At 39.8% G+C, this 22,474-nt stretch overlaps 1 protein-coding gene across 2 annotated transcripts in view; it reads right to left on the bottom strand.

Annotated features, from left to right (window-relative positions):
• sema5ba (sema domain, seven thrombospondin repeats (type 1 and type 1-like), transmembrane domain (TM) and short cytoplasmic domain, (semaphorin) 5Ba) overlaps window positions 1-22,474 on the bottom strand; it is a 241,737-nt gene that overhangs the window by 131,605 nt on the left and 87,658 nt on the right. For both annotated transcript variants that reach the window (XM_028022682.1, XM_028022681.1), the window contains exon 3: window positions 10,372-10,617. In XM_028022682.1, the coding sequence (XP_027878483.1) occupies window positions 10,372-10,570 (199 nt within the window). In that variant the 5' untranslated portion in view covers window positions 10,571-10,617. The remainder of the gene's footprint in view (window positions 1-10,371; window positions 10,618-22,474) is intronic.

The following is a 22,474-nucleotide window of genomic DNA, read 5'->3' as shown; positions in this document are numbered from 1 at the left end:
GTAAAGGAGAGGAAAAGCCCGGAGAGACCGAGACCTGAGCAGCCACTGGAGGAACGGCGCCGCGGCCAGGAGGCTAATGGCCTCTCAGTCAGTGACCGGTAAAGATGTCTGTCAGTGTTTCTACTGACAGGACTGCAGCACTCCAGCAAAACTGACCAAAAAAACTCACCAAAGGCAAAAACTAAATATTAAGGAGATATTCAATTTGAACAAAAGAGTCACCTTTATTATGGTTGGTAGCATAATAATCTTAAAAACCCGACTCGGCCACTTTGATAAGGGCTCATTGAGGTTGAGAGTAGCTCACTTGGCTGTCAGACTGGAAAAGAAAGTACATCCTGCTCCATCTCAGATTAGTAGAAATCTATTCTCTTTATTTTATTCTCCTCCTAGTTTCCTCTTCAAATCTTGCAGGACTCAGATCCTCAAGATTTGAGTCTTGAGGATTTGAGTCAAGTCAAGTCAACACCTGTTGACTCGTTCAATCAACAAGTCAACACCTGTTTGCTCCAATTTGTTGCTTAACTATAAAGTTTCATAATCGGTCACACATCCCTTATCTTTAATAAATCAGGTACTTAACGTTTGATCAGTATTTTATGTTGTGTTTTACACGATTACAAGGAAATAATTGTAATTATCCTCTTTGTTATTACCAGATAAAAATCTAAGCAAACTTTCCAATTGTATATTTTCGTTCTGATAAGAAATGTACATTAAGATTAAAGGCATGATTTCACAAAATACTTTTAAAAAGACGTTTTTATTACTTGTATATTCTGTAACTTTAGTAAATGAATTCTGCTGGCTTTATCACATGGAAAGAAAGATACTTTGAAGATATTCAGATTGCTTTTAATCTGGTTTTTATATTGTGAATTAAGAAAAAAAAAATATATATATATATATACACTGCTCAAAAAAATAAAGGGAACACTTAAACAACACAATATAACTCCAAGTAAATCAAACTTCTGTGAAATCAAACTGTCCACTTAGGAAGCAACACTGATTGACAATCAATTTCACCTGCTGTTGTACAAATGGAACTTTGTACAGAACAAAGTATTCAATGAGAATATTTCTTTCATTCAGATCTAGGATGTGTTATTTGAGTGTTCCCTTTATTTTTTTGAGCAGTGTATATAAATTAATAAAACAAAGAAATTACATTGGAAGTATAATCAATCTGATGGATTATAAATTTCAACCCATTTTTCAGCCCAAATTTGAAAATTTTAAATGACCCAGTTTTGGGTCAATTTCACCCAACCTTTGAGTGGTGGCCATAACCCAGTATGTTAGGTCAAACCATCAACCCAACCCAGTGGAGTCAAAACAACCCAGCGGTGGGTCAGTCCAAATTTGATCCAGAACTGCGTCACAAATTGGATTGTTTTTAATCCAGCACCTTTTAGAGTGTATTTTTTTAAAAAGAGAGCAAAAAGACAAAACCGAAATCTAACCAATGCTTGTTGACATTTTGCAAAGTCAGAACATTTTCCCAACTTATGAATAATGTTTCGAAAATCAAAAACTGGCACAAGAGAGCAAAAGTGTGCGAGAGAAAGACTGAATGTGTGCACACACTGATAAACACGTCTTAGACTAGAAACTATCACAATTGTACCAGTCCTTTGTGAGTGAAGACTAATTTTTTGGGGAGCTGTAATTCACATTTCTTTTCCCCGTCTAGCAGTCGGTCTGTTTAAGGTGAATGATTGAACGGTTCTCATAAGCTCATTTGTCACCATTCTGAAAAGCAACAGCTTCATTTGAACATGACAGGCCCATTAGGAATTGTGACACACTATATAAAAGATGGAGCGGTGGCGGCGTTAAGGCAGAGCTGTCATGTCAGCCGAGGACGACTCGTCTCACAAAAACGTGTTAGTGGAGGATTTAAAAAAAAATCTATCCTGCAGGTGGAACATTTCTAGCAACACGCCGCTTGCTTAATCACTGCTGCTTTCCCAGGGTTCTCAGCGGCCTGAGAAAGCATTTATGTGAGAGCACTTACTGAAATGTCACTTCCCTGAATGCCACACATGTAGATATTTATTCTAAAGTGCTCTTTCTTTGATTATTGCTTCCCATACCTACTTCCATCAAGGGGAGCTTCTGATATTTTCAACAATATTTAGGTTTTGTATACTGTATTTGAAGTAGTTTGATGGTTCCTAAATATGTGAATATAAAAACTCTCACAACTAGAATTCAGTTTCCCTTGTTTGTGTTAAAGAGACGGTCATAAGATGCGGGCCGTGACACAAAACTGAACTTTTCTGCTTTGGCTGCAGCTGAAGGGGACTGCAGCAGGAGGACTGGGCCTCCAGTGACTGATCTGGAATCGGGAAAGGGAGCATCACCGCTTGCTATGAAAAGTTATAACATGTCAGAGTCTCTAATTGCGGGGTCGTTTAACTACCAGAGTACGGAAGATTCTTTTCTGCCATAATCCAAGAGCACACATTTTCAGTATGAAAATGTGTTTTGTTCTCAAAATGTTTTATACTTTTGCTTACATTTTTATTTTGAAAGCAGGACCTCTTGTCTTTCTTCTTAAAACTCGCAACGCTTGTACTCAAAACTTCTCTTTGCGCTCAGACTTAAGTCTCTGCTCGCTCACAAAACATTCGGTTTGCTTCTGGAAAACAAAAATGCACAGTCACTTAGCGACCTCTCAGCCAATAGAATGAAAGTGTTGTACTGGGCGCGTTTGTTTCCTTCTAGCGGGTGTGCCTGTGTGGCTGCTATCGACTGTAGCAACCTGCGCCACCCGCTGGAGGTAGGGAGTTGTAAACATTCATGAAGACTCCGTCATGTTTATGACAGCGTCACCTCAGCCTTATCCACACCCCGTCAAATAAAGTGTTACCAAATGCCCCTTTATGTCCTTTTTGGGAAGCCGTAATCTGTCGGAAAAGCGTATTTTTTACATCTCACTGTAGCGGGAATGTTTCTCATTTTAACGAGATGCAAAATTCTTCTGATTAAAACGAGTTTTTGCATCTCGCTACACAGTGAAAGTTTATGTCGTAACAAGGAACGGCTCCTGAATTTATTTCCAAACTTTGGCAGTTAAAAGCTTCCAAATATAATTACACCGGAAAGTCATGTTGCCTTTATTAGAGCGGTCAGACTCTTCAATAATTACAGTCATCACCGTAGTCGCAAAGTTGGCACCCCGGGTGTTGCAGCGCATGCCACCTCTTATGCAAATATGTGTTGTTGTTTTTTTTTGCCACTCTGACTTATCTGATGTGAGCCTAAATGGTAGTTAAAACACTTTCCTACTGCAATCATGAGTCAGTAACTGTTTTATCATTTGATAAAATGGTTTAAATGAAAAGGAGTGGGGGTGGGGCTTAAAAACCATTCCGATAATATAAAAAAGAAAACGGATAGAGGATGAAAAAAGAAGAGGGAAAACCCCTGGCTGCTTTTCATTTCTGGGTTAAAATGCCAATAACACAGTTAAATGTTTTCTCCTCTCCGATCCGCTTTGCAATCTCCCAGGGCAGCATCAGATATCCAGCAATACCATCAGCCTGGCCCCCATGAAGCACGCTACACACTTGGCTCTGCTCGGGCCTGGTCGATGGCTTCAGGCGCACCCACGCGTCTGAAGCCGCGGTTCCAATTAGACCTACCACTGTAATCATGAAAGAGCCGAGAAAACAGAGACAGATAAGGACGGCGCAAGGGATCGGAGTTACGCGAGCAAACAAAAGCGATACCATTTGCTCTCCTCTTGAGCCCTGGAGATGGCGACGCGTCTCTAAAAGGCAAAGCCATTACAACTGACAGAGAGAAATGGAACGGCAACAAAATAACCAATTCCTTCTCCACGTGATATGTGGTAAAAAAAAAAAAAAAAAGAGAGAGAGAATCTTTATTTTAAAAAGTTAAATAAAAAGTAAAATAAATGGAAAGTGACCGGAAGAGTCCAGGAAAGAAAATCAAAGAGGAGGAGCTTGGGGAGAAAAATAAATTTTAAAAAGAGATTATTTAAGAAAACTGCAAATATCTAAAAAAAAAAAAAAAAACAACAACAAAAAAACACGTTTGCCTTTGAAACATCAGTAACTATAATTCAAGCGGCCGACAGAAACTGTGAACCAATTTCTAGTGGTCAGGAAAAAATTCCTCTGAGATTTGAAAACCAAACTCAGACCCGAGCCAAAGTTCCACGCTCCCTACTGTTACTGTTCGACACGAACTCCCTTCTGCAACGAGAAAACACTACTCCCCACGGAGTAGCAATGTCTTTTACGAACAAGCCGACCCCCTTTTTACCCATAAACAATTTATGGAGCCTGATAACGTCGTAATCCACAGCATCTCCAGGAATCCTCACGAAGCAAACTCCAAAACCTGGAACTCGGCCCCCATCGTGCCACGCTCTTATCAGACCCGCAGCCTCTTGCTCCAGGCCCGGTATCATCCGTGTAAATCAGGAGCTGGCGGCTCATGCAGTGCAAGGCCGTGGGCGGAGGAGGTTACGTGAATCCAGAGCTGTCGTCCTGAAACACCGCCACGGAGTCTGGAACAGTGGAGACACAAATATCAGGCTGCAAGAGCCTCCAGAAGAATGTTACACTACGAAGGCGGAGAGCTGGGTTTGAGTTGTTGTCGACAGCAACTCTCCGTAAACCTGGAACATTGGTAAATGTGATGCGTCAAAACTTGTGTCACTAGGGGAATAGTGACGTTTTTTTCTGAAAACAACACACGTATGATTCTGAGACTTAAAAAAAACCCCATCATACTTTTTCGTGACCAACTTAATGTGCTTATCTGTTTCTTAGACATATTTTCAAAACACATTTTCCCATATAGCGTCTGTGAATTCTTGACTTATGGCCAAAACAGCGGTCGGTATGGCAGCGACCATACTGACTGTTAATCAGCATCTCTTGCTCAATATACCCTCAGGTCTAGGTAAACATATTTGCCTAATTTGATGTATTTCCTTAAAGCATTTACGAACACAGGAACCTGGGACTGTTGCACATTTCCATAAACGGCTGTGGCATCAAAACTGGATATTACTCACATAAAAGATCGGACAAAAATATAACTAAATCAACAAAAACTGAAATATCAACTTTTTGACTTTTCTTGGTGTAGTAGGACATCGCAAATGTGCAAAGTGCACCATTTCATAGCATTCTTCTCAGAAAGTGAAACTCGTATATTATATAGAATTAGAGTGATATATTCCAAGCCTTTATTTGTTGTACTTTTGGTGATTATGGCTTAAAGACAATAATAATAAGAAAAATAAAATTAAGTGTCTTGTATAATACTGTGACAGTACTAACTTGCTGAAAATGGTATGTCCATTTAAATAACTTTTTGTGATTAAAAGTAAAATACAAACAACTTATTAGTGTAAAAAAGAAAAAAGTGAGACTTTCAGCTACTTCCATTCACTGCTGCTGTGTTTCACACAAACCTAGCATGCTCACACAGTCGATCCTTATTGCACCACAGCTCAGAGAGAAGTGACTGTCTCTGACAGCCATGTGAATCTGGGTAGCAATGATGTCATAAGTGAAGCAGACATTTAGACTGGGAATATATATACATATATATTATTATATTTTTCTCTCAAGTTAATACGTTATTGTGGAAAATCAAAGACAAACTGGGTCTATGCTGGCAGACAAAGACCTGTTTGTTAGCTCTCTCCCTGACTGAAATCACCACATCAATATTAGCCACATAAAATCATTTATGCATTGATGTCTGAGTTTGTTTTTCCCTGCGTAAGGTCTCAACTCTTTGGTCTTCTTGGCAGCATTGTACTCAGATTATTTTTGATTTTCTTGTTCCATTTTTTTTTGACTGAAGACATCAAAATGATTGACAATGACAACCGACACAAGCTAAGAGTCTGTGCACAATTAAAAAGGAAAAAGTTGTAATAATGATAAATTCCCTTTTTTTTAATTTAATGTTTTTTGTGAGAGGAAAAAGTCTGCCATCAACCCAGAGTTCTTAAACATCCAATCTGCTGTCTGACTTCTGCATAGAAATCGTCATCGAATCCTTTTTTTTTTTTCGCTGGCACGCAGCTTTAAATTCAGACAACACACATAATTACATTTGATTTTACAACAGGCGCACGCTCTTTTATTGCTTCGGGCGCAGACTTGAGCTTGAGCCTAAAGATGCCTGTGTTCTTAGCTCGCTCTCTATGGTCTCCTCCAGGTGACTGCTGCAGTGCTCCAGCAAGCCGGTATAAAACGCTCATCAATCACAGAGCCTAATCTCAGGTTCTCGCCTTCATTGTGCGAGCCTTTTCTATAAGGCTGCCTTCACATAATGCCCCCGCTCAGCCTCCTCTTGACAGAGCGGCGGCCCTGCAGCTCCCTGCCATGAGGGCCATTCTCGAGTGGCACGTCTTTGAAGTGAGGCAGTGGTGGCGCTTTCGGCTAATCTGGACATCTGGAGGCCCAGAGGGTGAAGGCGGACAAGGGCCAAGGACGTGGCATATAGGTGGCCGCAGATGGCTACTTGATGTTTAAATGCAATCATTTGGATCTGAAGCAGAAGGATTATTTGCAATGGTAATCAAGAGGAAGAGATTTTCTCTTTTTTCTTTGTTTTTAATTTGTTTAGCTTGACTCAGTTTATATGCGTCAGTAATAAGTCAGTACAGGCTCGTATCTAACCCAACATTTTTGGCGTAGATCACGAAGAGAGCGGTTTATTAATAAATCTAGTCTTTTCTTGTCCTCGTGAAGATTCTATACGTCACAAATGGCAAAACAGCCGAAACACCGACTTCCTTTAACCCTTTATTTTCTAAATTGAAAATGTCTGCCTGGATATTTTTGCTTAGTTTAATTGTACGTACTTCTTTAAATGTCCTGTGAGACAATATATTTGCCCGTTTATCCATAACTGGAACTTTCAATATCTAGCAAGTTATTTATTCGTCTATTGAAAGCGTGTTCCTCAGATTAAATTCACTTCCTGCTACAGCAGGAGTGAAATTACCGTAATAACCCGAGATTAGCTGGAAAGCGCAACGTCTCCCCTTTCAGAAACAGTTGGAATTTTTCAGATAGCGCACCGTGTGGCGGAATTACGGTACTGCAAATTTGGCTGGATTGTCAGCGCTTCATTAAGGACCTAAAGGTTTAAATCAAGACTAAAAAAGCCACTTGTTGCCTTTGAACCGTTACACTGATCAACAGCCAAAATACTGTCTGGAGTTTTTCCAACTGTTTTAGGGTCATTTTGATGTGCTGAGTCCAAAAATCCCATTGGTTTTGCTCAATCAGGTCAACTTTCTGAACTATGGATGCAACATAAGCATCAAAATGCATGACTTGTTCTCACATCTGGATCGGTTTGTTAAGAATCTGGGATCAATGAGTGACGAGCAGGAGGAGAGACTCCATCAGGACAGAAAAGAGACGGAGAATTTTACACAATGAAGACATAACATTCAATTAACACGTACATACCCTTATCAGTGTTTATTATTCAATTTACAGAAAATCCAAGTTTTTATTATTTAATTAATACACTCTATTAGAAAACAATTTTTTTTTCTCCTAAAATATCTTTTGAATGAGAAATATGAACAGAGATGAACTGATGATGTCACAAGAATGTCATCAATTTAGTCAAAAGATCAGATTTCTATAAATCAAATTAGAATAAAAACCTGACCTGACCGAGAAAAATGGAGGTAATTTTTTGATTCAGAGGCACAAGATAGTCCTAAATTCTGTTGGAAAAAAAAAACATAGACAACTTCCAAAAATAATTTTTTTGTAACTCCAACATATACGATTCGTTTTGATGTTTGTGACGATGTCACGCCATGAAATGTAAAGTTTGCTCTCAAATTGGTGACTGTGTGATGTTTTTGGGACCTTTTGATTTCGTGTTTCTTACGACAAAAACACTTTGAACCGCCTCGTTGCCAAACTGGGCTATGCAAATAAACTAAATGGATTTCTAGAGTTCAAATCAAAAACAATCTTTTCAATGTTCCTGTCAAGGCTTCAGTCGCCATACAGCACTAAGACTTCACAGCGATGCCTCTAAAACATCTGTTTTGGTTTTACTAAATGTGGACAGAATGAGAAAGTGAGTGGGTTTGTGTGGTACTTTGCTAAATATGTTCAGATTTTATTCCACAGATTAGGACAATGTGTCATTTGGCAGTTGTTTTGTCTCATGTGGGGTTCCTCAAGGCTGCTTTCTCGAGTCATTTTTAATTAAATAAATAAAAGCTTCTCTTTCCACAGATATTACCACACAACTGCTTACCGCACATATGCTGACGACGTAATGCTTTACGTTTCTGTGTCAGCACAATCACTAAGAGAGCATGTCTGTAATATCAATGAGCGAGTTTCATGAATAAAAAATATTATTGTTTAATATTCCAGCATTCCAGAGGCAGAGTACAATCTGAACTGGTCACTATTCCGTCACAGATTCCTTGAGTCATGAAATACTCAGGTGTTACTGGCATTTTTCATGTATTGTCTGTCTAATTTGATTTTTAAACCCCCTTGTAAAGCACATGGAATTTGCTGAGAATGTGAACAGTGCTACACATATCAAACTGTCTTCCCTTGACTCGCATGAGCCAAAAATGAGATTTGCAACATGGATGAACTGGCTAAGGAGAAGAAAGAGCAACTTTAAGATTCAATGAAGAAATGTAAAAATAAATTCAAAGAACATGTTTGCAAAATTGCTTGGAAAGGCAGAGTGTCTTCCAAATCAGCTCCCTTCTTTTGTGTGTGTGTCTTTATCTGCGATCCTCACCACTGATCTTTTTTTTTTTTTTTTTTTTGTCTTTCAATCTTTGTTGCAGCTCTTGGCAGATGAAACGCAAACAGCCCCATTCAAAAATAAACACAGCAATTTTGAGCATTTTGACATTTCATTCTGCCATATCTGGTAGTCTGTGCTTCAAACCATTCCATTTCACATTGAGAGGGGAAAAAAAAGAAAAAGAAAAACAAAACAAAACAGGTGTCTTGTGCTGCTGTGCAGATGAACAGCCCAGATAGTGGGTGGGTTTTTAACTCCACAATCATTTCTACCTGGTCATTTTGTGCGTTTGCGTTTATTTTTATAGATGCAGCCTGTTGCGAATGGATGCCAAACAGTGGGCTTTTACTGCAGCTGACTTGATGATATTTTCATTCATATACATATAAAGATTAAAAAGCATAGAAACTTGCCAAATCCATTCAGTGATTTAATGAATAAATTTCGCCAGGCTTTACTTGTACCCCCACCAAGCTAACTAAGCATTGTTCATTATTAATTTTTTTTAAAATGTTTGCATTTTTTAAGACTTGTTAGTTGGTGTTAAGGTATTAATCTTCCAATTTTCAATAGCACAATTATCAAGTGATATTTTCATATTTTTTGTCAACTTTAAAAAATGTTTAACTCAAAAACACGGCGATTGATGAATGACTGCCCGAGCGCCACTACCACCGGACTTAGCAGGTTTTCTGTGGGAAATCTTGAAGTTGTTCTGAGTTTTCCTAAACATAACACTGACTGCATCTGGTCCGTCTGATAAAAACATTTCTCACATTAACGCCGGAAGGTCAACCCTGATTTCTCCAGTTCCCTTCAGACAGATTACCACAAGGAACCCATGCTAATAACAAGCATCTACAAGTTGCTACAGTTTGCTGCAGTTATTTTACGTATTTAGTAACTGTTAACCAGACACTATAAGGCCTCATTAAAGCAAAACAAAAATAAAACGTTCCACTGAAAAAGCTACTATTTCATGACCATTTATTTCTAAAACCAAAGATCACTTTCTTCCACCCTATGCAGTTGTTGAAGTCACCAAGGAGCCATTTTCATATATTTGGCTGTTTTTCTGTTCGCAGGATTTTTAAAAAAGCAACAAGGCAGATTTTCACTAAAGAAATTTGACAAATGGACGCAAGAAATCCATTAAAACTACGTGTGGGGGTGAGTGGGTGTGTGTGTGTGTTTAGAGACTTTTTTGCACTTCAACCGCACTTTATATGCTCATTATTACATTCAGTACAACTGATGTATTGAGTTAATCTTTTATGCTTTTGGTATTTTTATGTTTTTATGTGGCATTTCCCCCCCTCAACTAAACAAATGGACACGATGTAAAGGCTAGATTTTTATGAACATCTTGTGGCGAGACGAGACAAGGCTATGATTTTTAAAGCTGTTTCGACGTCTTTATCCGGGATTCTAACTAATGCAGAGACTGCTGTACCAAATAACTTAAGTACTGAAGTTTTAGCTTGAAACAAGTTCTTTTAACTTTACGTAGAAAAGTATGCAAAGAAAAAAAGAGAAAGAGTCATGATGATGTCAGACCTTGGATGGAAACCTTTGGATGTTCTTTCTTTGTGCACTCAGGCTGGGTGAGCGGGTCGAACAAAGGCGTGGTCGGGCTCGTCGGGACCGCCGAGTTCTGCGTGCAAACAGCTGGGAAGAGGAGGAGGTGGAGGAGGAGGAGGAGGAGGAAGAGGCCAGCCAGAAATGAGGGGTTGGAGTCCTGTGAGGACGCTGTCATGGTGATGACCTCTCCTCTAACTGCCAAGGTGGGCCTCTGGGGAAAAGCTGGAGAAGAGAGGAGACGACGTCAGCACCGCGCGATGCAACATTCTCACACCTGGCTTCAAAAGAAACCGGGCTCTCTTTGTCGCTTCAAAAATGATTTCCACCCTCTAACCTTCGGTTCCTCGGGGTTCTCCGCTCTGAATGAAAGTACAGACGCGGGAAAGTACAGACAGAGGGGGAAAAAAAGAGAGATGCAAAGGAATACACTTTTTTGAGGGTGAGGGGGGGGCGAATCACTGAAGGATGAATGAAAATGGAAGCCAGATAACGAGAGAGTAGCTGGCAAGACGAGATAAAAGGGCTGAATAGGCTAAATACCGAAAAATGAAAATGAAAGCGGGAGAACTCAAGGTACAGAGTCTATGAAGGACAAAGAATAAAAAAACTGCTCAGGAAGCAAACGAGTCCTGTCAAAGAAGAGACTGACCCCTGACCTTGGAACAATTAATCAGTCTTGCAATTAAACTTCGGGAGTTCATTTAATGGCTGATTAGGATTATGAAATCGAGTGGGATGGTTGACTATTCAGTGAGATTTAATGATGCAAAAACAAGCTGATGTGAAATTCTCCTTTGAAGTGAGCTGAGAAAAAAAGAAGAAGAAAATGTTCGAACAACTTTGATTTCCGTCTACACCCGACGTTTTTACAGCAAGTGATACAGCTCACTACATAAAATGACTTTCCATAATTCTTTCACTCCAGTATTCAAATACTAGGCCAGCAGAGCTATAAGAAAACGACCACAGCTCGAAACACACGCACTCTCAGGCACTCTTTTACTTTCTAACTAAATGTAATCTCTTCCAGTCATAACTTATGAGTCTACGGTGCTGAGCTGAGACCAGCAGTTCATCATCTTCCACCCCGCACTCCTCACAGTGTTAGCTTAGCGACGTGTAATGTCATTAAAGTAGATTAAAAACCCAGAGCGTCAACTTTCCGGAGCACTTTGACTCGGTTACATCCCCGTGTTGTGTTTTCCTCACTAATGCTTCAATCAATAACAAATTATTAGCCGGGTTGAGTTGCAAATCAACCATACCGGCCCGCAATCAATTATCCCACTTACAGTAGCGGCTAGCTAATTAGGCGAATTGCTGCGAATGGGAGACATCGACTCCCAGCTACTGGTTAAAGCAGGTGAAAGATTTCTGAACCAGAAGTGACTCTTTCATGCTGTATTTATCAATTTATCGCATCATTTATCATTTATTGTGTTAAATTTCTTATCACGGTAAGAATTCTGATTCATTCTTGTCACAATAATTCACAATAAAGGATTTTTAAAGCTACCTAAAGCTGTCTGTGTTGTCGAGGTTGCGAATTTTACCATTTATTTCCCCACAATTTGTTCAATTGCTATTCTGAAATTTAAACATAAATGTACAAATATGAGGAAGTAAAGTTATTCTGTGCAGCTTAGTGATATAACTAGCACTTATCTATGTGTTACGCTTCTTTACACCCATTTATAAAGAAGTGTAACACAAACGAGTGTGTTTGTCAAGCGCAGTTACCTGAAAAAAAAAAAGAAAAAGTTCTTATTGTCACTTTTATTAGTCACAAACATTAGCACCACAATATAAGATGATAAAATGTCTAAGTCACATCCATAAAGATTATATTTATTTATTTTTTCACTCTAGATCTGTGTCTGTTTGTCGACTAATCATTTTAGCTACAAGTAAAAATACAACGCTTTATGTTAAAACAAATCCGAGAGCATGATCTAACTGATTTCATTTGGAACAAACCCGCAATAATAATTCCTACTTTTGCTGCCTCTGCGTGTCTTTGTGAGCTTATGGAAAAACATTTTTGTGAGAAAGGTCTTGAAAAGAGCGACGGATGGTGCTGCTTCAGTTTCCACACCATGATGGTCGCAAAAGCTTTACTAGAAGTTAAGCAAGAAAAAGTGACGTTTTCTCCAATCTGACCCTTCATACAGCTGGAGAAAACTCTCTTTTCTTCAGCGCTCCCCCATTAACATGGCTTCCTATCACAGAGTCACGGTGAAGGAACACTTCTGCAGTTTTGAAACTGTAGCTTTTAATGCCTTCCCAAATCTTAGCGCGCGCCTTTAGCGATCGCACATGACCTAGTAGCAACGGCACCCGATTGCCTTACAGTAGACAATGAGTAGATTAAATAAAACAACTTTAATGTGCTGTGGAAGGTGAACCAAATGGTCGGTATGAAATGTCCAGTGGCAGATGGGTCGGATATCAAACAATCAACTCTGCAGAAATGCAAAACAGGAAGCAAGAGTGGCCGCCGAGCCCGAACTGAGGGTAGAGCTAGACAAATGAAAACTCTTCCACAGGTTGCATTATGTTTATGGGAAGTAGAAATATGTACAAATACGGCTCATCATTCTTGTTTTCTTTCCCTTCACTATTTGAATTATGAGGACCTTCACCACAGACACACTTGGTTGGTGTCCAGCTTCACAGTCAGCTACTGCAATAGCGTTAGCTGAATGGGAAAGTGCTGGTCAAACACTGTTATTTTTCACCTAACAAGTAGGAAAGGTCTTCTTTCCTACATCCTTAATCAACAAGAAAGAATTGTTTTTGATACAATCGAGTAAATGTCAACTTTTGGTAAGTGGATATGCATTTCACATTCAGATTTTGCCCTTAGCAAGATTCATTGACGAAAACTTAAGAGAGAAGCTATTTTTTTTTCCTTTTACTTTCGACGCTTGTGTCTTATTTAGTCAGCAGATTTGGTGTTTAGACCCTGAACTACCTTCCCCCTTTTATTGCCAGCGTTTTTTTTCACTTTGTCCATGTACTTCTTTGTTAAAGTAAGCCACTTACTTTGCATGCAATGATGTGAAACACCAAGCATGACTAAATCCTTTTCAAAGAGTGTTTTGCCCAAACAGACTATGAGGATGAGGAATTGCATTTCCAACCCTCATCTCTGTCTGGCCAGCAGAGCAGCGGGTTTGACGGCGAGTTGCATAAGTGAACTGACATTCTCAGCTGTTTATTTGACATAAAGGCTGGTCTTTTTTGTGTCTTTGTCGAGTGGAAACTCGATAAAAGCTCTGAGATGATGTGAAAAAGTCTTTGCTCCCTTTGAGATTTCTTCAGTCATTTTTTTCCTCTTCAGTCACATTTAAACGTTTCAGACCGAACAGATTCTCACATCACTCAGAGATAATCAGGGCAAATACTTATTGCAGTTTTCAGATGATAAAGGAAATAAACTTGGCCCTAAGTGAATCTCCCACAGCCCAAATATAGCTAGTTTACATTGAAAAGATGGGTTCAAATTCAACAAGCAATTGTGAAAAGCTTAAGGAAGGATGCACAAAATGTTTGTTCTAGATCGTTAAATTACAAAGGCAATTGTTCTAACTACCAAAGAAATATAAACTAAAGTTAAAAAAGTAAAAGAAAAAAATAATATTCCAAGCAAAACATTTTCATAATGCTAACTCACCTGATATAGAAAAAGTCTAATCAAATTTATTGTCAAGCAGAAAAAATCTGTTTGCCTTAAAAATTTGGCTTTAGCCTCATTTAACAGAAAATGAAAGTCTGACAAATTTCTCCTTTAACATATAAAATGTTCACTTTCCTCTAAACACAAGGTGAAGTCTAATTAAGAGCCAAGTGAAATTTATTTTGTGCCTAATGGAATTAATAAATCGCACATCGTGTCTTCGACACATTAGACTCTATTAGGCGCTGCAAATCTCAAGAATATATGACGCAATGGCTTGCCATACATCCACCACTGTTCCCACTGCTTCTGTATGAGAAAACTTCATTTTCCAAACGTGTGTTCTGGTATTATTTCTGCAGCTCAGTTCAATGTTACTGGTATCTTTTCTATCATTAAAAACTTTTCTGTTTTTGATGTAAAAGTTTTATAAAAAAAAACAAACTTTTATCATTCATGTTCAGACAATGACTAGCTGGATGTGCTTAAAACATTTTGAGCTTTAATGTTAATTGTTGAAGCATTGAGTCCTTACACTCAATCAAGGACTTGAGTGTTCAAAGCTGTTTATACTTTAGATGGACTGAAATTAACTTTTAGCTCAGAAAACGGTTCATTTTAGCTTTAACCCACGAGTCCCATCAGCAGCGAGACGGGGTTAGCGCCTGGATGTCGGGCGTCCAAGTGAAAAACTGGCATGGCCCAGCCATGGACAGCTGGTCACACTCCACACTGGGTCCCAACATGCGGGCAGAACTGCTGCATGCTGCGTGCCAACATCAACTCCTGAGAACGAGTTCACTCCTTTCCTCTGCGAACAGAGTGTGCATGAGGGAGGAACGACAACATTAAGCCACTGCAAAGAGGCCTTAATGTGGTCCATCCAATTTCCCGTCCCGCTGCGTCGAGAATCAGCAGTAGTTTGTCGTCAGCAAGGAAGCGGTACACTGGGCACGCCGCTGAAAAAGTTGTTTCAACAAACATTGACATGCAGGTTCTACTGTAAAAGACTCGCAGAGCCTCTGATAGTAACTCAGTCAGACACAACGAGTCGATGACAGGGACTGCGTGTGCCGAGAACTTATGGGCAAGCTGCATCGATCCCAGAGCTCAGAATTTATGAAAGAAAAGTACAAATACTGCACCAACAAAACACGAGAACATCCATCTTCTTGCACCCTTGTCCCTAGTGGGGTCAGGAGGTGCTGGTGTCTAACTCCAGCTAACGTTCCGAGAGGCGGGGTCACCCTGGACAGGTCTCCAGTCTGTCGCAGGGCAACACAGAGACAGACAGGACACACAACCATGCACACACACACTCACACCCAGAGTACCCAGAGAGAACCCACGCATGCACAGAACATGCAAACTCTGTGGAGTAGGACCCCGGGAATCAAACCCAGGACCTTCTTGCTCCAAGGCAACAGGTCTAGCAACTGCGCCACTGTGCAGCCCACACGGGAACATGACAGGATTTCTTTAACCTTCACTGATCAGGCATAGAAATTATGACCAGAGAGAGGGGAAGAGATCATTTCTCTTTGTTGCACTTACTGGAGGGTGAATTACAGATTCTAAGTGAAAATGTTGGATTGTAGACATTGCATGTACTGTATATGTTGCGTATTCCTAAATTTTTGCCGTTTGTCTTGTTTGGTTAAAATATATTTTCAAAAGTTAAGATCCTATTGTACCACACATTATTAGGGTCACACTAAGAAAATATTTTCAAAAATCAAATTGTAAGAATAGTCATTAAATTACAAGAATAAGGTCGCACAAGAATAAAGTCGAAATTTTGAGACTAAAGTTGTAGTTTTTTTTAAGTATAAAGTCAAAGATAAATCAACTTTATTCTGGTAACACTACAACTTTGTTCTTGTAATATTGATGTGATTCATGAAAAATAACTTTATTCTCATACTGTTTCAGCTTCATTCTCGTATAATTATGTCTATTCTCAATTTTTTTGTATTTTGTTTTGTACCTTTCTCAGAATGCATATGACTGGGGCAAAAACAACAAGGGGAAATATTTATATGTCAAGCACCGACAAAGGTCTTCCATACATATTTACTTTTCGGTTTACTCTTTCATGTTATCAAATTCAAGTTTGTGAAAAAAAAAAAGTAAATTTAACGCTGCATCAATTTCAAGATAAAAGCTTGATATTTGTTGCACAGTGTGAACTCTAAACAAAACGGTTTCATCTCTTAGGAATCCTCTTAACATAGTCTAAGAAAAAAAGCAACAACAACAAAAAAAAGCTGAGTAATAGACTCTCTCAGTCTGGCTCTCGTACAGTAAAATACCCAGATTGCTAAGTGCTTTAACACGGAATAGAAATTGATTACCGCATTCCTAAAGTGCTCCGGCTTAATTATTCTAATAAGACAGAGCATTTGAAATGTAAATTGTGCCATCTCCCCTGTGGATGTGTACACTGAGAACTTAGGGCAGAAACTCATTTCAAGCCTCACGCCGGTAAAGTCTCGAGGCAGAATAGCTTCTGTTCAGGTGCGCTGCATTGATGCGTCCATGGAAACTGTTTGCTGTAAACAACCCAGAGCCACACAAAGAATAAACCCCGCTCTCTTCCCTCTCTGCAGCTCACAACACACAGTGCACAGTGCCTTGAAGTCAAAACTATTTTTGGAACGCTCAACCCAGATAAATAAAGTAAAAACGCCTTTAAAAGAATATATAATAATCCAGATGGCAGTCTGTAAGTCTCAACAGTTCCCGTGCAGGCTGTCATAAGTCTCTTCCAGCGATAAAAGCGTAACTATGGCAACAGAGCGACAAGCTTGAAGTCGAGCGGCAGGAAACCGGGTTGAGTGCATTTCGGCTCCAAAGGAGGCGGCGAGTGGAGGTCTGCTTGATGATGCAACACGGCGACAGGAAGTGAAGTGAAGGGCTTCAGACCATAAATATAAATGTAGAGGAGTTGAGTCCTGAGAAATAAACTATGACTCTATGAAGTGACTGGAGTGTGATCTGCAAGTTCATATACCAAATCAGAACTTGCTTAAAGTCCAGAGAAAACTTAAGTCACGTTTATGAGATTAGCAATACAAAATTCTCATCTAAATTCACTGATTACAACTTAAATATAAGTTCTTAACTTGCTTAACTTTTGTAGCAAACGTTTCAGCAACTTTTATAAAACATTTAGTTGGATAATTTATTGTCTGTTATTCACCTTTTGTTGTCTATCGCATCATAAAACGAAATCGTTTGAGTTCTGATTGGCAGGGTTGTACAGGTTCAGGACTGAACTACTTCAAATAACCCTTTAAAGTTTTCTCAAGGCCATCAAAGTCACAAAATGCCCTTTGACTTTTTAATAAGTTTCAGTTTATTGTGAATGTGTTTATAGCAATGTTAAAAGCCAAAATAAGGACGACTAAAGTGTTGACCTAAATGAAAATCTAAACAAAAGTATAATTCAATTATATCAGATTTACTTTTCTTTTGTTGCTACAGGAAATTAGAAATGCAGATTATCTTTTACTAAAATAAATCACCAGCAACGTCAGGAAGTTCTACACCTTCTAAGGTTACTTTGGGAACCTGGACTTGGACTGGTTTTCTAACCGAAGCTGCGTGTTTTTGGAGTGTTGGGCGGAAAGACCTCGGGTCACAAATCGAACTCGTGGCCTTCTTGTTGCTAGGCAACAGTGCTACCGACTGTGCCGCTCTGTAGCTCCTACAAGAACTTCAATATTTTGAAAAAAACCAAAACAAACGGAAGCAGAATTTAACTTTGGGATGACCAACACACAAAAAAAAACTACATTAAAACAATATCATATCAGTTAGACTATAAAACCAAAAATGTAAATGATTTCAAGGTGGACCTTTATTTGTCAGACTCTACTTATTGGTCCAGTTTGCCACTCAGCAGTTGTGTCCATCCTAATCACACCAGTCATAAAACTCTCTCCTTCTCCTCCTCCTCGTCTTCCTCATTTGCTTTGGACGGCAGAGCGGACATTAATAGACCAGGCTCTTCCAGAGACCATACGTGCCGTACTCGCCTCTTCATTCCCACCCATCTTGTAAGGAGGTTGCCTCTAATTACAAGTCAGCGCCAACTCCTTGAGGCCAATCTCATCAGACTCTGTTACGACAGTGATTAAATTGCTTCTGGTTCGTTGGGGAGCGGCTATATGCGACGCGTGGAAAGGAGTCTGTGTGACCGGAAGCCGGGGAGGGGGAAAAAAAAAAAAAAGAGTAGCGTGATGCTTTTAGATGAATCTGTCACTCCCAGACAACACATAACATGTGTAATTGGTGATCTCAATAGCATAGCTCCCACAGGACGAATCTCCCCTGTCCTTCAGTTTGTTAGAAGTGATTACACGTCATTCCTAAGCGTCTTTTTTAGCAGTGTTTTTTTAAGCCGAGCCCCTCCGGAGCTCTAAGTGCATGAAAAATGGCGCGCTCGCACACGGGCCGCCGCGAACCTCCCAGCGCTAATCATGAGCTTTTCATTGCGCACAAATAGTAATGCCTCCTCTTCTATAAAGCTCCAAGGAATTCTCAGTCTTGGTGCAAAAAAAAAAAAAAAAGATTATAGCAGGAGGTAATAGCACCTGCTTCCATCCCCAAACTAAAATGGCGATCAATGCCTCTAACCCCGGAGAGAACATCAGCAGAGCTCATTTCACACATCTCGTTTTACCCGACCTCCGCGTCTTTCCAGCAGAAAGGAGCTGGTGAAGAAGGGAAATAAAGTGCGTGGATGTTGATGTTTCTCCGTTAAATCACACCCAGCGAACACTGAGATAAGCACAGACAGGCAGAAGCACATTCCCATCCCATTCAGAATCCCCTATTCTCGCCCTTGATGATGGGGTGGTTCAGCCAAAGTCACATTGACCATGTCGAATTGACCTCAAAAGCCCAACACCACTAATCTCCTTAATGCCAACCTTTGTTGGGGGCGTTGGTGGAAGATATGTAGGAGCAAAGTCCGTGAGCGTCGTAAAAGAACTGGGCAGAACATGAAGTCGGTTTAAGGGGGGGAAGGACAGTGAAATGAGAGGTGAAGATGGTGACAGTGGGTCTATTTTCTTCTTTTATGACAGGAGAGGGTGCTGGAGGGGTCAGTGCAATCAGCCCTCTCTGGGTTCCTCTAACAGCCCTTAGGAAAAGCCGAAACAGACAAAGAAAGGATCCTCTAAAGAAATTAGAGCTGGCTGACCTCAGACTGGAAAGGCAATGGCTGTTTGGAACAATACAGAGCGACTCAGGATGAGGTGACATGGTGAGGCTGGCAGATGTGTCTCGTATGAAATTTAGCTGAGCGGCGTAATTGTTGGTATCTGGGAGACTATAGGCATAGGACAATCAACTTGCTGCGACAGGAATAAAGACACTAAGTTCCAAAATCGAACATTTTCCAGTAAAGGCCGTGGGTGACAACAGGTGGTTTGGTTCCTGCAAACACTTCCAACATCTACAACATACTTTATTTTTTTTTGCAAAAATATAGACAAAGTCAAAATCTCTTACAACTTAGTTGAAAATGAAAGTTAACTTAATCTGATATTTCAAGTTTAAAAGGGAGTCCAAAAAAAAAATCATTTTATAAAAACCTCCCGTCACCACACACCCCGTCTGTTCTTAATCACTGCAGTTAATGGGAGGGTCTCAAAGTTACCAAAGTAATCTAAGCAATTACAAATATTAAAAAAAATACTACAGATTTTGGTTCTAATCCAACTTAAATTCTAAATAAAAGAAACATTACGCTGATAGAACTTGGGATTTACCAAAATTCAACATAAACGGCACATGAGATACAGTATTAAAACATACAAAATACCGAGTCAAAATGAAAAAGTACAGAAACAGTTGATTGAGTCAACTCAGTAAAAGTAAATACTTATAGTCTTACACTGTAATGTAAAAAGATATTCGTTAACAACCACAAAACAATTATGTTGTGATGAAAAAAAGCTAATTTTAGCATCAAAAATAACATCAAACAGCTCTATTCTGTCGAAATGCCAAGTTTTAAACTGGATATTCAATTCACCTTCTCCAGTTGAGAAACATGATTTCAGGTTTCAGACTTTGAGGAGGAGTGAGATCTTGAGGCTCCCAAACAACACACCGTCTTTTCCTTGACTATCCCGACGCGTATGCACCCCATACTCCAGCTGCCCTCTCCCCCCAACAAAATGCCTTTGTTGTACAAAGCCAGGACTGGTTGTGGAAAGCCAACACATCACACGTTCCCTTACATCAATATTTGAAGATGAAACCAAAATGAAAGTCAAGGTTCAAAGTGCAAAACCTTAGACATGTACAAAAACACCGGAATGAATAGTTTATCACATCTCTACAGTGTAGCATACACGGAAATATAAGTTACACTGGAAAACCCGAAGGCCTCCACATCAATAGATAGTTTCTAACCTCACCTGTCTCCAGTTTCCAACGCGATCACCTGCACCGGCCAGGCCACCTCTACAGAGCCGTGGTGTGTAATAATACGCTGTGTCTGGCCCTCCGAAACTCTATTATGATTTCACTTGGCACTGTCAGCCACAGTTCCGTACCTTCATTCACACACACAGAGAAGCTATAATGCTGTATTATTGACTGCATTTCTCAGTGTGTCTACCTGATACTGTTTCATTGGGCCCCCTCCCCCCCGGGGGGCACAGACTCATTTAGACCGCCTCGGCTGGTTCATAGACTCTCTGGGAGTGAGAGAGGGTTCAGGTCTGGCCACCGGTTTCAAGTTAAGAAGTTATTACAAAGGACCCAACGACTACGGGGCGGCACAGAAAACGACAAATCCAGCCTCCAAGTAGTTTTAGAATCACCGCGGATGTACGTTAAGTCACATCACAAACGCACGAAATATATAAAATTCAACATATGTCACGCAACGCATAAACATAACACCGATAAAGCTTGAGCTGTCGATTCAAAACATCTCAAAAAAATGAGATTTAAAAGTTTTCATTTTACATATAGACCTGAAATAAGAGGCACCAGAGCTTCACAAACGGCCAAAAGACGAGAAAAGGTGATAAACTGCTTTGAATCCACTCATGCAGCTTGCAAATATCTCTATCTCTGATTAAACACAGGAAAGTTTACCTGGTCTTATCTCTCTGTTTGAGGGAGGCTCTTAACCAGATGAACGCTGTTTATTCAGCGAAGGAAGAAATGTGGAAAATTCACCCACACCCATCCCCGCCCCATCTGGATGGCAAATATTCACATAATCCTAAAACAGCGGACCTGCTACCGTAACACCGCGCGCGAGACAGCAATATAAGCTCACAGTTGAAAAACAAACAGGAGAACAAAGTAAATAAAAATAAAAAAAATCACCATATGCAGTGCGGCACATGCACACCAAAAATGTAGTCAAATCAAAACATGTGCTTACTGACCGGGTTTTGCTAGTTGTTTTTAGCAACAAAACAAACAAAAAAAACAACTAATGGTACAATAATTGACAGCTCTGTTATTAATTCATTAAAAAGCTTACTTTCGTCTGCAGGACAGCTTTTAGTCTGCTACAAAAAACATTTCACAAGGTTGGAGCAAATGCAGAGATCTGTGGTTTTGTCTCAGGTCGTCTCTCACGCTCCATTTCCTTCAGGTCACCCAACAGGTTTTCTATGTCATTTAGGCCCAGGGACTGAGATGACCATAAGCAAAGGCTTATATTGGGGCTGCTGAACTATTTCTGTTTATGTTGTCAGTCTTGTACTATTACCCTGTTGGGAAAAAAGCCCAAGATAAGACAGCTGTAGTTTTTATTTCAGTCGAGGCCAACAGATTTATTTATTTTTTTAAAAGATTTTCATGTTTTTCAAAGAGGAAACAAACTCACAGTTACAGCTTCCCATTAGACTCATTCAAGAAAAACACAAGGCTCTGGTTAAAGGCCTAGTAGACTTTAGAAGACTTAACTAATTTACAAAATGAGACAGGAACATGGTGGAAGCTTTGTTTTTCTAACATGTATCTGAAACAACGAGTAGGCGTGTAGAGAGAAAGAATAAAACAAATAAATGACTGAAGCGCCTCAAAAATCTAACAATTAAGATCTCTTTAAGAACAAAGCTGAAGCTGGAACAAAGACGGTAGCATTTTGTTTGGTTTTTATACTAGAGACCGACTGAAGGAGTAAGAATTCACCTAATAAAGTAAAGTATGGTGTAAAGTATAAACTCACAAAACATGGAGCTGACCAGTCGCTGCAGATTGTGTGCAGCGGCTCCAGCACCGCTTCAGTCTGCCTCACCAGCCTCGGTGACCATTTATTAACCAGCTAATTCAATGAGACTTTCTCCTTCAAGGGAAAACATGGCACTAAATAAAATATGGCTCAGTCAAATTTGGAAACCTTTTCATAGACAGTGT

This window comes from Xiphophorus couchianus, chromosome 7 (assembly GCF_001444195.1).
Source record: "Xiphophorus couchianus chromosome 7, X_couchianus-1.0, whole genome shotgun sequence".
Taxonomy (NCBI): domain Eukaryota; kingdom Metazoa; phylum Chordata; class Actinopteri; order Cyprinodontiformes; family Poeciliidae; genus Xiphophorus; species Xiphophorus couchianus.
This window is presented reverse-complemented; position numbering and strand designations above follow the sequence as displayed.